The following is a 16,249-nucleotide window of genomic DNA, read 5'->3' as shown; positions in this document are numbered from 1 at the left end:
CCAATATTTCCCCTTCTAACAGCGTGTACCTGTGCAATACTGTCACTGAGCCCTGGACTTGGTTAAAACAAACACAACTACTTTTCTTGCAAAATTTACGTTAATTTTCCCAATCATGCTAGGATAAAATCCCTGAAAATCCATAATCAACCCACTAAACTTGTTATTTGTAATACCCACATTGACTTATTATGCAACTAAAACATGCAAGCAGCATGGATTTCAAGTCCAACAGCAGTTATGTACGAATTGTAACTTGCTGTACAGTGTGAAGGGAGCATGACTGTCACAGGTTTGAATGGTTTCATGAATCCCATCGGCAATGTACCCAGCCTCATGCAACTTCGTTGCGACTGGCGAGCCAGATCTCTGCCGTCAACCAAGTACAGCTTTGAGCTACGCTATTTTACAAGTTATTACAAGCATCGTGGCGAACCGAAAAATCGCTCATCTCATGCCTGCTAAACGGTGAAGTTTCCTGGTGTGGGGTATTGGCCAGGGAGAGGTGGTCCTGCTGCCAGTACAGAAGGGCCGAAATTGAAGGGGTGGTTGAACATGCAAGCTGGACCATACTTGCAAACACCGAAGCGACCATAGTATGTGCACACAGGTTGATCCTGTAACAAGGGAAATGAAAAATGCTTAGCAAACCAGTGCCATCTGATCAGTTTGCAGAGCCTGGCACACTGTGCGACAAGCTTAAACATTTTGTTCAGGAATAATATGCATGCTACATGGTCAACTAAAAGGAGCTCTCTCCAAGAAAAGGAGCTGAGATGTTCCCAACACAAAATATGGAAGCCATTTCTTCTTTTCTCTCCTAAGTCAAATTACATTTTTAAGTATCATAGATGTATGATCTATGTGCTAGTGAAATCAAGAGCTATCGCCTTAGTGGTGAAAATAAACTGATTGGATAGGAACTTACAGGTTTGATAGGCAAGCCGAGAGGGCTAAGACCTGTTAGTGGTGCAGGCAGTCGCGACCTTGGATGATGATATCTGCATTTCATCTTGTATTTGCAGAAACCACTTCTAACAAAATGCTGACATTCAGGTTGGCCAGGTCTCTCTGGATATTCGTCAGTAGACACTTGCTGATGTCCTGGTACATCTGCTGCCTTGTACATTGGATGATTCATATGAGCTGGAAAATGCTGAAAAGGGACTCCAGGAGGGTAATAAGGATTCAAAGGAACCTGAAAACAATATCCGCACATCAAATAATTTCCAAGAAAAGGCATCAGTGTTAAGCATAGTGGAAAATTATTAAATGCTTTTAGTGACAGAAATTGGGGAACTGAAACAGAAAATAGAATGCCACATTTTTGAGCGATCTCAATCAGAATATTTCTACTCACCATCTTCACTGAGCGCAATCAAAACTAGTACATAATAAATAGGTGTAATACTGATAATTTCAACAAAATTTAATATAAATAAAAATGGCTGCACTTTTTTTGAGTTCATGTAACATTACTAGTTGAACTGGAGAAACAATATCCAAAGCGAATAAAATACCTTAGAAAACTATGTTAACCAATTTCGGTCAAAACCAGAGTACATTTTTTATTGAACTGGAACACGGTGTTTCCATCAACCTAGGTGCACAGCAAGATCACTGGCCACCGTACAAGTTACAAAGGTTGGGAAACGGTCAAGCCAAAATTCGGCATCCTGCTCGCCGTGCAAACCAGTGTACTTTTACGAACACAAGTTGTGGTATTTGCCTTCTTAAGCGTAAGAGGTAAAAATGATAATTTCTAACTTACACGTAATTTCTCTAACTTCCAATTAGTTCCTGAAAAACAGTAAAATGATATAAGTTGCCACAGGAAGGAAAGGACTCAACCAACTGCGAACACACCAGCAAAATAAACTAACATGTTTGGTTTCCACATCACCAAAAAGCAACTTGAGGACAACAGTTATTAATATCATAAATTCATGGCAATAGCTGGAGTGAGAAATATTATTAATATGAGTATATTTACCTGATGATACCCACTCCAGTCAGGAGATGGGTACATTCCTTGAGGTGGAATCATTCCTGCACTGTACGATTGTGCTGGAGCTAGAAAAGGAACATGCTGCTCATTCAATGCTCTCTGGTCAGGCCATATTGGAACTCTTGTCTGAGAGGGTCCTTGGACATTTTGCTGTGGAGTTTCCCCATTCTCATGTTCCAACACTGGTTCTTTTGAAGTCACGTTGGTAGGATCTGGATGGTGAAACTTGCAGTTAGTGGCATATTTGCAGCTCCCAGTGCGCATATAGTATGGGCACTCCTTTTCCCCCTGCAAGATTAAAATAACCAGATTCTCATTTCAAGATCTCAAGAAATATCCAGTCAGTAATGAGGAGGCACTTCTGCATCTTCATAAATAGAATCTAAGAAATGACCGTCAGTGTCAGAAGGAAATATCTAGCCCACACCAGTTACTCTTTTAAATTTCAACTTCAAAACCAATTGTGTCAGAAGCAAGAAATAGAAGATGTTCACTGTCAACAGTATATTTTGTCCTTTACTTTCTATTTCCTTTTATACATAATTTACCATTTGTCAGAACTTTATTTATTTATACCTTTTAAAAATAGGTTGAATCTTAACTTTAACTTCCATACAAAGGTAAACTAAGTTCAGAAGTACATCCACAACTTCTTTAAGAATTTTCATGTTAATTTGATGCCTGCATTGATGATCTTTGCATGATTGCACCTAGTTGTTAGTTTGCACTTCACAGGAGTACGCTTAGTGTGAGAACGTAACAAAAATCAGGGTAACTTAACAAAACTCAAATGGATGAGGATATAAACTGCATAACTAATGAAAGACTTACTGGGCGCAGTGGAAGACCTAGAAAGTTCAGATCAACCTTTTCAACCTCTGTTTTCTCTTCTTTTCCCTCGTGGTGAAGGTATTTGCAAGCTTTCCCAAATTTGCATCCTCCTGGTGTTGAATAATACTGGAATATACATAGGATAAAATATCCTTGTCATGAAAGATCTAATCCCTACCTCATACCTTAGATTTTACACAAGATATGTGTGCATTACACAAGATATGTGTGCATGAGTTCATGCTGTGTGTTATGTTGATAACAAAATTTGGCAGGTCGAATATTATATGCATGCAGGACAGGTATGACAAAAAAAAAATTTCCCGATTGGAAATCAATCCGGATACGATTAGGCGCAGACCAGCCCCTTATATAAGTCCATGGGGACGGCCGATTCAGGGGCGCACAAAGCCAACCAACAGAATCGTTATTTTCTTTTCCTACTTCCTTTTGCATCTAGGTTTAGCAGTAGTTTAGTTCTTTTTCCTTTTCTCCTTCCTGATCAACCACGCACCGCCACGGGAGACTTTCAGTTCAGCACCAATCTGCGCACCCGCTGCCGCGCGCCAGAGTTAGGATCATCACGTGAAGACCAGCCACCTGTTCCTGCACACCAGCGATCATCACGGTGCAGTGGCCTCCTGGGTGATGGTGACATAAAGAAATCGGCAGACTCCTGGATCGATGCAGAGCTGGGCCTTCGACCATCACGAGAAAGCAGCCGTACGTCGCGTCAGCATGTACTGTTGCCGCTTGAATCCCAGCAACCCCTCACGTGACCTGATCCTTGGAGCTTGCGATATTCACGTGAAGAGTCAAACACCAACAACAGCAGGGATTTTTTTTTTTTGGCCAAAATCGCTACAGGACCCGAGGCGAGGCTGCTGATTTTTGGTTGCATCGCTACGTGTACACGGAGGTTCACACCCAGAAAAATCAATATTTTGAGTGTTCGCGCAAAAAAATTGCACCAACAAGTTACTATCAGCTGATTATAATGATCAAAAGAAACTAAATTGCAACAAAAAGAAGGTCCACAATGGGGAAAAAATTACTCAAATAGAAAAGGCATTGCATTAAGATCCACATAACTGCGACTAATGTGACAAAAAAGGAAGTTTCTGAAAGCCATCACCGGTGGGGAGGCTAGGTCAACCTGAGACCAAGAGTAGGTTTTTTCAGACAGTACATGAGGTGCGATTTTAGTACTACTAGGCACGAGGAGGATGAGGTTTGCCTTGACGGGCAGGTGATACCTCAGAAGGATACCTTTCGATATTTGGGGTCGATGCTGCAGAAAGATGGTGAAATCGATGAAGATGTGAGCCATCGAATCAAAGCCGGATGGATGAAGTGGCGCCAAGCTTCCGGCGTCCTCTGCGACAAGAGAGTACCACAGAAGCTAAAAGGCAGGTTCTATAGGTCGGCAATTAGACCTGCGATGTTGTATGGCGCAGAATGTTGGCCAACTAAAAGGCAACATGTCCAACGGTTGAGTGTAGCGGAGATGCGCATGCTGAGATGGATGTGTGGCCACACAAGAAAGGATCGGGTTCGGAATGATGACATACGTGATAGAGTTGGTGTAGCACCAATTGAAGAGAAGCTTGTCCAACATCGTTTGAGATGGTTTGGACACATACAACGCAGGCCCTCAGAAGCGCCTGTACATAGCGGAAGAATAAAACGTGCGGATAATGTCAAGAGAGGTCGAGGTAGACCAAACTTGACATGGGAAGAATCTGTAAAGAGGGATCTGAAGGACTGGAATATCATCAAAGAACTAGCCATGGACAGGGGTGCGTGGAAGTTAGCTATCCACGTGCCAGAGCCATGACTAGACTTGCAAGATCCTATGGGTTTCATCTCTAGCCTACCCCAACTTGTTTGGGACTGAAAGGCTTTGTTGTTGTTGTTGTTGTTGTTGCATGCGCAAAGAGATGGTGTTCACCCACTGCGTGAGACGGCAATGAAAGTGGAGACATGGGAACACTGTTCATCTACTCAATTTGGTTGCAGTTCCGATCATGGGTCGAGACAAAAGACACCAGTTGGCTAATGACTTCAGAGAGTTGGCTCATGACTTCAGAGAGCTAGCCCTCAGCCCCAATACAAATTAAATAAGTATAAACATGTGTTATTACGAAACTAACAAAACAATTTAGATGAAAAAAATGTTAAAAAGAATACTCGAAGTCAAAAGCTCATGGTGCAAATTAATCACAGAATATCAATCAATAAGCTTATCAACATGGTGAAAGGTCACAAAATACAAACAAACCTTGCATTCCTCCTGCGCACTACCTTCTGAAACAGCTTCCCTTCTTTTATCTTTGGCACCCTTCAGAACCTCAAAAATCAGAAAAAGTAGACAGAATAATCAGGTAACAATAAAATAAAGGCTACACATAAAATACAAATCATTCAAAAGATTATCAATTTATGCAATCCTCCATGAGAACAGGATTTTGGATGATAATGAATGTAGTTTATCATGCTAGTACGGTAAATATATAATTTGGTTGGTTCAGCTGCTTGAAGTTGCAAGCAAAGGCTGTGCCAAGGATGGAGTTTGCTCCAACGTATCCCCGCAGAGATAGCATGGATTAACATGTATGGGAGAATACAGGATGTCAGGACATTTAGATGGTTGATAGAAAGTCCTCAACCCCGACAATAGATGCTTCAAAAATAAATTGAATGCCCTCTGTGTGGACTGTAGACCACCAAAGACATTGCCAAAGGGCTTCAATGTATTAATTCCTAACCTTCTGGTTTCTGACATTTGTCTCATCTAACTTCTTGAAATAAATTCCTTTTTCAGGCCCCTCGGCAATCTGCCAACATAAGATATGATAATTTAAGCTTCAAATATAATTACATCTACTAAGTAATCTCAAGCATCAGTTCACATGAAAATGTCAATAACATAACCATACCTTTGGCACCATTCTTCCCTTCTTCATATCAACAACCTGCAACAAATAAAACACAACGGGAAACATCAAACATGGGCATTCTTTAAAAAAGGGGAAAGCAGTGCAGTCTATTGAAGTTAGTCCTGAATATAAAAAACATACATTTCACTATTTCTCTAGCATGCACAATGTAATCATGCTGATAACAACCTATCTGACAAAGATAAGACAACTTTAACCACTACATAGTATGCTGGAAGGCAATGCTGACCTCGCATGATGTCTTCCTAGATGCAGTCCCCTTGTCATCAAAGCCCTGCAGAAAATCAGATATTGGCATTTTACAATTCTACTACAGAAAGCAAAAGAATACTTATCAACCTGTACATCAAATAACTGTTTGATTTATTATCAAAGTTGGCCACACACAGGATGTCATCCTATCTTTTCAGTGGTAAAAGAATATGGAGACATGCCTTTGCAGTTGCTGCAAAATCCATTAAGAAATCCACATTATATACTGTGCCTTCTGAAAGGAACCCTATTATACTGGGCCAAGTCAGCCAACAAATGCACATTAGCCTGGCATGAAACAATCAATTGTATATCGATTTGGCGTGCATCAACCAATTTGGCTAGTGATTATCATCATTTTTGTATTATGCCTTCACATTGGCGTGTACAAACAAGTAAAGATGGCTCACCAAGGAATATGAAATATCTGGAACAAGACCTTCATATTCTTCTCTAGGAGCCTGATTGAAAATCAAATAGAAAATTAGAAACAGCAATCAAAGCATATTCAAAGACTTACATCAAACAATATAGAAATAAATGCAGATACTGCTAATTTACTACAAAAATTGACATGGTTCGACATATGTTATTTGAAAAATATCTGCAGAACTTTTGAATGTGCAAGCATTTCAACCTTACAAAAGTAAACTACAATTTGTGTCTAAAAAATAAGGACTTCAATTATCTCCATGCAGCACTGGTCGTGAAAGGCATAAACAGTGCACAGATTGAATACGCAGATCACAGTATGAACATTAAAAGGAAACATACCAAACAGCAACCTATAGGATACAACCTAAGCATACAAGAGATAAAACAAGAAATAGAAGGTACATTGCAGTATTGGGAAAGTGGTGATGACAGCTCTACTTTCGAGTGGCAATCGATTATTACGAATTCAGTGATTTTTCTGGATATCCTTGTGTGACGCAACATGTTTTGCTATTGTGTTTTTTATTTCAAGTGTGCAATATAGAATTCATTGGCGATTCTTCAACCAAGTACAAAGCCCCAAATTTGTTGGTGGTTTGTAGTTGGTTGAAGAATTAGAATGTCGCATGCTTTAACTCGTAGTTCACTGTATTCACAAAGTCTCGAACCTCAGTTCCTCATATTCCTACAATGCGAAGAACTGAACCAAACCAGGTACTTATCAGAATATCTAATAATGGGGGAAGGGGGTACTTATCAGAATATCTAATAACGGGGGAAGGCAGCATGGAACAAAGTACTATCAAAGAAGTGATAGTGAAATACAAGGAATTGTTGCTTTCGTTACTACGGTAGCCAATGATAAATACAAAGACTTGTAAACATTATATAAGAAAAACTCTTCGTTGCCTCTTAAAGCCTATGGAATCAGTGCGAATTTGGTACGGTAGGCACAAGGCTATCAAAAGAGTTGTTCATCAAGCAGATATCGAAGAAGGGGCTCAACCATATTAGGAAAAGAACAAACAGCCTTTTCTATGGTGAGATTTTCAATTTGAATTACACAATCTTTTCTTCAGCATTCTAGATTGTACAGTGAGATGAGGCACAAAGCTAGCCTGTAAATCTTGGAACAAGAAAGAAGTAACTTGTGGAAGACCTTGACTTCCTTAGTTAAGAATCATGGAATTGAGCTAATCTTTAAGAATTAGAAGCTTTGTCAAGCCATTCTGGTCTTAGATGATCATTCAACTTGTTTATTCCTGATATTAACCCAGAGGGTAACAAATTCCATTCCAATATACTATTTATGATAAAATAAAAGAAAAAAAAAATAAGGCGCACAAGAGAACAAAATGGCATATAAAATGAACCTTATATGAGCTTATAAATCACATTGCAATGAAAATTGGCGAGAAGATTAACTTGCTGGTACATTGCAACTTTAATATGGCAATATTAATAAACAGCTGTGATACACGCAGCGAAAAAATTTGGAAGGGCCACATTTTGAACACCCCGGAGTATGCATATTTATCATCGCAATCAAAAGACAAAATCAAGGCACAATGACACCAATTAGGCAAATATTCTACCTTTCGAGATCAATTGGGACCTGGGTGCACTTGGGAGTAAAAACAACTGAGGATGTGGAACACCGTATAAATACATTATTTCAGGCACTTATTTATCTTACTAAGTGATGAACACTCATCAGAAGAGTTTAATACTAGTTACTATCCATCAGATGATTGAATGGATGGAAAATCTAGCTTGTAAGTTCATGGAAATAGTTCAAGCATATGCATATCCCCGAAGCCAATCTCATACAAACAACATAGATGGAAACATGCATTGGCAAATATATAAAATGCAGCATCTTATCCAATCTCAACAACATAAAGAAGTTGAAGTGCATCAGGATTCTTCAACTTATGTTACTCAAACAACTACAGGCACATAACGCACTCAAATTTCTGAAGAAAAAAAAAAGACAAGTCTCCTTCGCTCCAGTCCGACCTCTTCCACAGTATCAGTGAGGTGTCAGATTGAGACAGGCATACATGCACAAAGAATAGCAGGCACACATGCAGAATCAAGCGTAGTAGAAGAGCCAGTCACCTGATCATCATCAGGCGAAGATGCTTTATTACTGCTGCTGTTGCTCCCGCTGCTCCCACTCCCTTTCACCTTCACAAGCATACAACGAAAGCAACGCGAGCTCAGAAACACATGAAGAAAACAAAAATACAACCAAAGCCGCCTTCTTTTCACCCCTCCGCAAACTACCAAACCGCCCATCTCGCAATCACCAGAACCAGATCAAAACAACTCCCAAACCCCCAAAAACCACCCAAAAATTAGAGTTTGATTACTAGCCCGGCCCAAGTCCAAGCCGCCGCGACCTACCCTACTCTTCTTCCGTGCCGGGTGGTTGAACTTGCACTTCACCCCGAAGCGGCAGTTGCCGAACTTGAGGTAGTAGGTGCAGTCCGGCTCCCCGGGCCGCCGCGGGTACCGCACCCTCGCATCCGCCCCCGCCACCGTCGGCGGCGGATGCAGCTTCTCACCGGCGACCTCATCGCCGCCGCCGGAGACGGCGACGGGTACGGGGACAACCTCCCACCCCGACGGCTCCGGGAAGCCTCCGCCGCCGGAGACGGCGACGGGTACGGGGACAACCTCCCACCCCGACGGCTCCGGGAAGCCTCCGCCGCCGTCGACGGCGAGGCCGAGGCCGGCGAGCTGCTTCTCGATCGCCGCCGCCGCATCGGCGTCCCCGGCGCCGGAGGAGGGGGAGATCGAGGCGATCGGGGAGGAGTCGGCGTCCGCCATTGGAGCCGAGGCGAGAGGAGAGAGGAGAGGGAGGGGTAGGGATGGTGATGGGGACGAGAGCAGGTGGGCAAGCGAAGCAAAGCGAAGAAACGGAAGTGGGGAAAAACCCTAGAGAGAGAAAGCGAGCGGGGTGCGGGTACGCGTCGGGGCAGAGGTAAAACGGTAAAAGCGGGTAAAAAGGCACGACTCTTCTCTAGAGCCCCATATTTCTCGAAACACCCCTGTGTGTTCCATTATTCACAATAAGAATGGGTGCGAGGAGGCATAGGCATTTTTGCCACTGAATAAATACCACACATGTCATTCTCACAATGGATGGTATATCGTAGAACAGGCAACTTATTCGGTGGTAAATAGTAAAATCTCCCATTAAACAATAGCCCCAAAGGGTGGTTTTGAGATTTTGAGAAGATCGATGATGTTCTATGTAAGTGGGAAGCCAGAACATGGGCGACTGTTTAGAGAGCTCTGTTGTGCCTATGTGGCCAAATGAGCCGTGTCTATTAGGCCGATATGGTATGGCACAGCCCGATTAAGTCAGGCGGTACGGCCATGGCTCAACACGGGTCGACACGGACGGGCACGGCTCGATTTGGCACGTCTGGATCCGACTATTTTGTTTTTTCTATATATATTTTTAATCTTGCAGCTATTTTTTTTATCAATTTTCTATATTTTATCTCATTTTTATCTATTTTTATCTATTTTTTATCTATTTTCTATATATTTTTTAAATTTTGTAGCTATTTTTTATTTTTAATTTTTCAGGTCACCCGTGGCACCGTGCCTATTGTGCCTACCGTGCCACCGAGCCGCAATTGTGCCCAGGCCGGTCCAGCACAGCACGATGCATGACGGGCCATGCGCCCGTGGCACCGTGCCCACAGCGCTAATCGTGCCGCCGAGCCGCAATCGTGTCCGGACCGATCCGGTACAGCATGATGCATGACGGGCCGTGTCATGGGCCGAAGGCGTGGCACGCGGGCCGGCACGGCCCATTACACTAGCCGGGCCTATCGGGCTATTCCTAATCAGGCCAACCCGACTGGTCTATTTGGCCATCTCTAGTGAACGCGCAGTGTTTGTTTGACTAGCAGGCAACCGAGGGCGCGGTGGGGCCCACGGGGACACCAGCGACAGTACGAGAAGATGACCACCAGTCAGAACTAGGAAAAGCATCAAAAACTGGGGGGTTGTGCGAGTCCAGTTGCGGGTTGGAATGAAAACACTCGAAAACGTCGGACCAAAAGGTTAAAATTGTTTTCATTTCTATAAATTTTTTGAAATGAAATCTTATTACTGGAAACGAATATGTCATCAATTATATCGAAAAATCGAAAATGGCATTGTTAGATCAATAATGTATCGATAAATCAATCGGGAATAATAATTTTGAATGAAAGCATCAAAATATAGCTCACAAATTACACATCTCATATAACAAATTTAATGACATATTGAGACATCTCCTCCCTAATACTTATGGCCAGAAGGTACAGGATCGAATTATGCCATACTTGTGAATTATTTGTGAGGATTTGGTATATGAAGCTACAGACTTTGAAAGAGCAAATACATCTCCAGCCAAGGCAATATTAATTAGTACTACAAATCGTGTATGATCAGTTGACCACGGAGGGAAGTGAATAAGTGATTTTGTTGTGTACAAAAATCCTCCAGTTCAATGTTTATACCCCTCACAAAATCTCCCTAATAAATATTGATAATAAGTTATTCATGCACCAGATCAGGATGTACACTTATTAGGTAATATTAATTTACAGCACACACCGCCAATGTATCCCTAACCTTTCTGACTTTATGGGTGTGTTTAGTTGCACGCATGATTTTTTTTAAGCTGCAGTGTATATCCTGGATAAGTAGAAGCAAACTGAGTACATGCAGTGATTTAAAAAGAAGAGTGCTTTATTGTCTGTATGGACGGATGCAATGACCTACAACTGCGGATGCGATGCATGTGAAGGTGTTTGGTTGTCTGCATGGATGGATGCAACAACCCTACATCTGAGACTAACGAGTGGGCCCGTTGCAGTACTGTAGCAGATGCAATGCATCCACCAAGCTAAGCTCTAGAGAGAAGCTCGATTCGGACGTATCCACTGAGCTAGGCTCCAACCGTATAATTGCATCCGCAGATGCATGGATGAACAGTGCATGCTAGCAACCAAATGACCTTCTCCGTAAGAATATACGCACGAATAGAACCAAGATGCCCATGATGCGGGCAACCAAACACACCCTATGTACCCATCGCAAGCTGCAGCTCAAACACTGCAAAACACACGCCATGCTCAAGAAACTTACTGGCAGGATCTAAGTAAAACTTCGTTAGAGTAGTAAGCAAGCAATGGTGGGAACAAACAAGAACTAGCAAACCAGACTAGCTATGTATATGAATGACAGAGAAGGCAAGAGCTTGTAATTGAGCATTACCTATAAGCGAGTTATGAGAGGCAGTAACATCATGAGGTAGGGGCAGCTCTATGAGCATGCGTTGTGGGAAAGGTGCTTCTTTGGTTGGGGGCATCATCGTGTCATCATTCCAAGAGGAGGCAACGGTGGTGTGGCATCTTCCCGCGGATGAGCCGGTAATGGGCAGTTTTGGTGGCAGCTGACGAACGCGTTGGCGGGCAGCCAGACACGGTGGCAGGCGGAGGTAGCAGCCCTAGGGTTTAGGCAAGTAGCCGGCATGCCGGCGTGTAATTTGGGCAAGGCGTGTGGTGTTCCTAGGGTATGTGACTGTTAGTAACCGAGTGAAATGGGATGGGCTATGACTGTGAGTGGCCTGATGGTTGATGGGTTGAGCCTGTGAGTATTGAGTAGTGAGTAGGATGGACTAATGGGCCTTGAGAGATTGGTAATTACCGACGTCCCAAAGCGGTAATTTTTTGCCCCAAAACGGAAAACCAACTAAATGGTTGAAGTGGCCCAAACTGATTCTAAGACCTTTTACCGACACCGATACCAATTTTTATAAAAACTAAGTCCTGCTGGAACGGTCGACAATTTTTGAAAATGGTTTCTGGTAAACCGGGTGACGATGTGTAGTGTAATTTTATTGCATATGATGGTCATATATGTATACAAACCCCTTGGGTCTCCTAGATTTTTAGAGCATATGATTGTATCTTGTAATGGAGTCCCTGTATGTATGGAAACTACCTGCAGGTATCAGAGTATCCCTTAAAGGTGCGTTTGGTTGGAGAGCGAGGTTGAATGGGATAGAGCTATCCATATTTTTCTGGATAGGATGATCCAATTTTCTGTTTGATGGGAATAGATGGAATGAATTAGTTTTCTGTTTAGTTGGTGGGATTAGAGTAGATATGATGAGTCAATTTTTTATTTGGTTAGTGGGATTAGAGTGGATAGGATGATTTATTCATATTTCTATGCATTTCATTAGCATTTGGATGAATTTTTGCATGTTTGAATTTGTTTGAATTCAAATTGAATTAACAAAGAATATCACATGAAATGATAAAAATACATATAAATGTAGCATTACAAAGGAACTCACTTTTTCACCAAATAACCTAGGGTTGAAAACATTTTTATAAATTATTACATCATATGAGAAAAATATTATTGATTTTTTTCAGATTTGTGGAAATTTATTTGAGGTATTAAAAATTGCTAGAAGTTGTAAAAGTAGGTTTTTTTGGAGAATTTTAATTAAATATTGGCTCAGGATTTTTGGATCAAACTAATTAAAATGGGTTGCTAGTGAGCTATAGTTTGCTCATAAAAATATTTAGAAGTTTTGGACCATTATGTACTCCTAGATAAATTCTTGTGTTAAATGAAAAACACTACACACACTAGGCACGAACGAGTTGAATGAGCACAAACGGGATCACTCCATCCAGCCGTTTTCGCCCTGATGGCTCCATCCAGCATCTATTGATCCAAACACAAAGAAAAGTGGATGGCCACCTCCCAGCTCGCTTCGTCCATTGAATCAAAGAGACGCTAAATAAGGATGTCTATCTCTAAGTTTAAGGGTGACAGTATTCTACTTGGAAAGGAGTCTAGGTGCTACACGATAACCCCATATTTATGAAACTGAGAGGCCTTGTGGAGGAAGCATCGAGATCTAGAGAGAGACATTGAGTTCTACATCGACAACTCACCGGTCAACGCGCAAGGAACCCCCGCTAGTTGTAGATCTCATCTAGGCTAGACATGATCCCCTTTAAAATATGTCTCAAGATCAATATAAGAACACATGACGTAGGGTTATTATCCTTCGAGAGACCAGAACCTACCTCAATCTTTGTCTTTTGGCACTTGATTTGGCACCATTCGTAGGGAAACTTCATCACAAACCTTGTCGCTAACTTCACCAAAGACCATGTTAAAATCCGGCAACTTGGATGAAGGTTTCTATGACAACTTTGCCCTCTTACCCGACAAAGATCCAATGATCGACCAGGTGGATCTAGGTGACACCATCCCTGATGATGAGTCCAGCGACGACGTAAACCATTTCATGGACGACTATGTTAGGGCTCACAGTATCGAGCTTGAATCGCTCGAGAACCAAGATGTTCACACAAGCGATGTATACCGCAAATCGGGATCTTCCCTCGTGGCTTTCGACCCCTGCGAGTGGGGCGCCCGTGATCAATCAGCCTTTTTAGGGTGACATCAATGGGTGCCATGCTTTTTCATCAGAGCTCTGGAGGGTCTGTTGGCTGATCCGATTCAGACTCAAGTCAATAGAGAAGTGCAATGGGACTACTAATCCTGTTCATTTCCTTTAAATCTACACTATTGCTATCCAAGAGGTTGGGAGGACAAAAAGGTCATGGCTAACTACCTCCCCACCGCCCTTGAGGGGCTAGCTAGGACTTGGCTAACCAACCTACAACTGGGGACGATATACTCATAGGAGCAACTCTACAACATGTTCTAGGGAAAGTTCATGGGCACGTACATCTGTCTAGACAAGAAGAATGATCTCTTCCAGATGGAGAAAGACACCCTGCGCGAATTCATCCAATGCTTCAGCAACACCCGAAACACCATCCCTACGGTAGCCGATGCTGATGTTATCCAAGTATTTGCCCGAGGTTGCAGGAACCGTAGGTGCACTGAAGACTTCGCCATCACCAACCCTCATATGGTCAAAGAGCTGATGGACATCACCGACAAGGCAGCCAATGCCAAGGAGGCCCTTTTATTCATCAAGGAAAGGGAGCAGGGCATGCAACGCCCTCAGCCTGGACTCGATGGTGACTTGTTGAAGAATAAGCACAAGAAGAAACCCTCCAAAGGAGGCAATGGGAAGAAGCCTAGGGCTAAGGAAGTCATGGTGAACCTTACCGACTAGTATTCTGGATCACCCCAGGTCAAGGGCGAGCCAGGGGCCATCACTAAGCATTCTAGCAAGACCTAGTGCAATATCCACCAAACTAATGACCACAATTTTCAGCAGTGTCATGTATTCCTAAAGGCTATTAAAGCTGAGGTCGAGAAGAAATGGGGGAAAGCTCCGCAAGTTGCAAGCTAGAGTATGAACTCCGGTTCCAGTGATGACTCAAACCACATGCCTTTCCAGGATGAAGCGAGAACTGTTGCCCACATGTTCGAGGGCTCGACTTCCTATGAGTCTAAGAGGCAATACAAGATGGTGGCCCAAGAGGTATTAGCTTCCATCCGTAAGAGTTGTCAGGTGGTCAAGTGGTCAAACGTCGAGATTTTCTTCGACCAAGACAAGTATCCTGAGAATTTCATCTGGCCCGATCGCTTCCCAATATGGCCGAGTCAACCATCAACAACTATAAGGTTGCCCGAGTGCTCATGGACGGAGGGAATCCCTTGAACATCCTCTTCACCAGCATGCTTGATGCGATGCATATTCTGATGTGCAATCAAGCCGATTTCTCAAGCCTTCCACGGCACAGTACCCAGATACTTAGCCACACCAATCGGCTAAATCACGCTTCCCTTCACCTTCGAGAAGCCAGACAATTTCTGAACGAAAAAAATTATGATTGATGTGGTCGACTTCGAGACGTCATACAACGCCACCTTATGATTACCGACTTTAGCCAAGTTCATGGCCATCATGCACCATGCTTACCAGTACGTGAAGATCCCATGGCCTGAGGGAGTCATCACTATTCGGGTTGTGCCAAGTTGGGCCTACGCTGAGATCAGTGGAGTTTATTCATGGTGAAGTCTCATCACACAGACAAGGAGATCAAGAACTCGAGGCCCAAGGTAGCCATGAAATCTCACGATGAAATAAAGATTGTTCCTCTGGACCCAGTGAAGCCATCCAAAACTGTTTGGATTAGCTCCAGCTTGAACTAGAAATAGGAACTTTAGCTCATTACCTTCCTCCGGCCAAATGCTGACATGTTCGCATGGTAACCGGCTGACATGTTTGGGATCCCCAGGGAGGTGATTGAGCACATCATGGCTATCTATCCCGATGCCAAGCCTATCAAGCAAAAGCTTCAGCGGTTCGCCCCCAACCGGAAAGAAGCAATTAAGGCGGAAATTGAGAGGCTCTTGAAGGCGGGATTCATTATAGAGGTGGAGCATCCCGAGTGGCTAACTAACCATACCATGGTTAGAAAGTCAAATGACAAGTGGTCCATGTGCGTGGACTTCAAAGATCTCGACAAAGCCCACCAAAAAGACGCCTTCCCTCTGCTGAGAATAGACCAGATAGTAGACTCCACCTCCGGGTTTGAGTATCTAATACTTCTCAATGCCTACTCTGGTTATCACCATATTTGATGTGGGTTTGCCCAATCTTCCGAAGGTAATATAATAAGTCAATTTGGTGGAGTTTCGACATTGATGATCCAAAGGCTCCGACCAGAACAGATTGAGAACCCTCGTAACCACTACACGACTATCTGTGGTTATCAACCGTGCCAAGACGCGATTA

At 42.9% G+C, this 16,249-nt stretch overlaps 1 protein-coding gene across 3 annotated transcripts; it reads right to left on the bottom strand.

Annotated features, from left to right (window-relative positions):
• Nucleotides 1-220: 220 nt before the first annotated feature.
• Nucleotides 221-9,466, bottom strand: LOC133904747 (zinc finger CCCH domain-containing protein 65-like). Of its 3 annotated transcripts, XM_062346272.1 has the most exons (12): nucleotides 9,169-9,464; nucleotides 8,896-9,105; nucleotides 8,608-8,676; nucleotides 6,462-6,512; nucleotides 6,029-6,073; nucleotides 5,779-5,814; nucleotides 5,608-5,676; nucleotides 5,121-5,189; nucleotides 2,840-2,965; nucleotides 1,994-2,296; nucleotides 929-1,198; nucleotides 221-617 (listed from the first exon to the last, which is right to left on the bottom strand). In XM_062346272.1, the coding sequence occupies exons 1-12, from the start codon at nucleotides 9,319-9,321 to the stop codon at nucleotides 462-464; spliced, it is 1,557 nt and encodes a 518-aa protein (XP_062202256.1). In that variant the 5' UTR covers nucleotides 9,322-9,464; the 3' UTR covers nucleotides 221-461. The 3 variants fall into 3 exon arrangements, with proteins under 3 accessions (XP_062202256.1, XP_062202255.1, XP_062202254.1); XM_062346271.1 differs by having other exon boundaries at nucleotides 5,121-5,180; nucleotides 8,896-9,466; XM_062346270.1 differs by having other exon boundaries at nucleotides 8,896-9,465.
• Between the last annotated feature and the right edge of the window lie 6,783 nt (nucleotides 9,467-16,249).

This window comes from Phragmites australis, chromosome 22, assembly GCF_958298935.1.
Source record: "Phragmites australis chromosome 22, lpPhrAust1.1, whole genome shotgun sequence".
Taxonomy (NCBI): Eukaryota; Viridiplantae; Streptophyta; class Magnoliopsida; order Poales; family Poaceae; genus Phragmites; species Phragmites australis.
The sequence above is the reverse complement of the archived record's forward strand: the minus strand, read 5'-3'. Positions and strand labels throughout refer to the sequence as shown.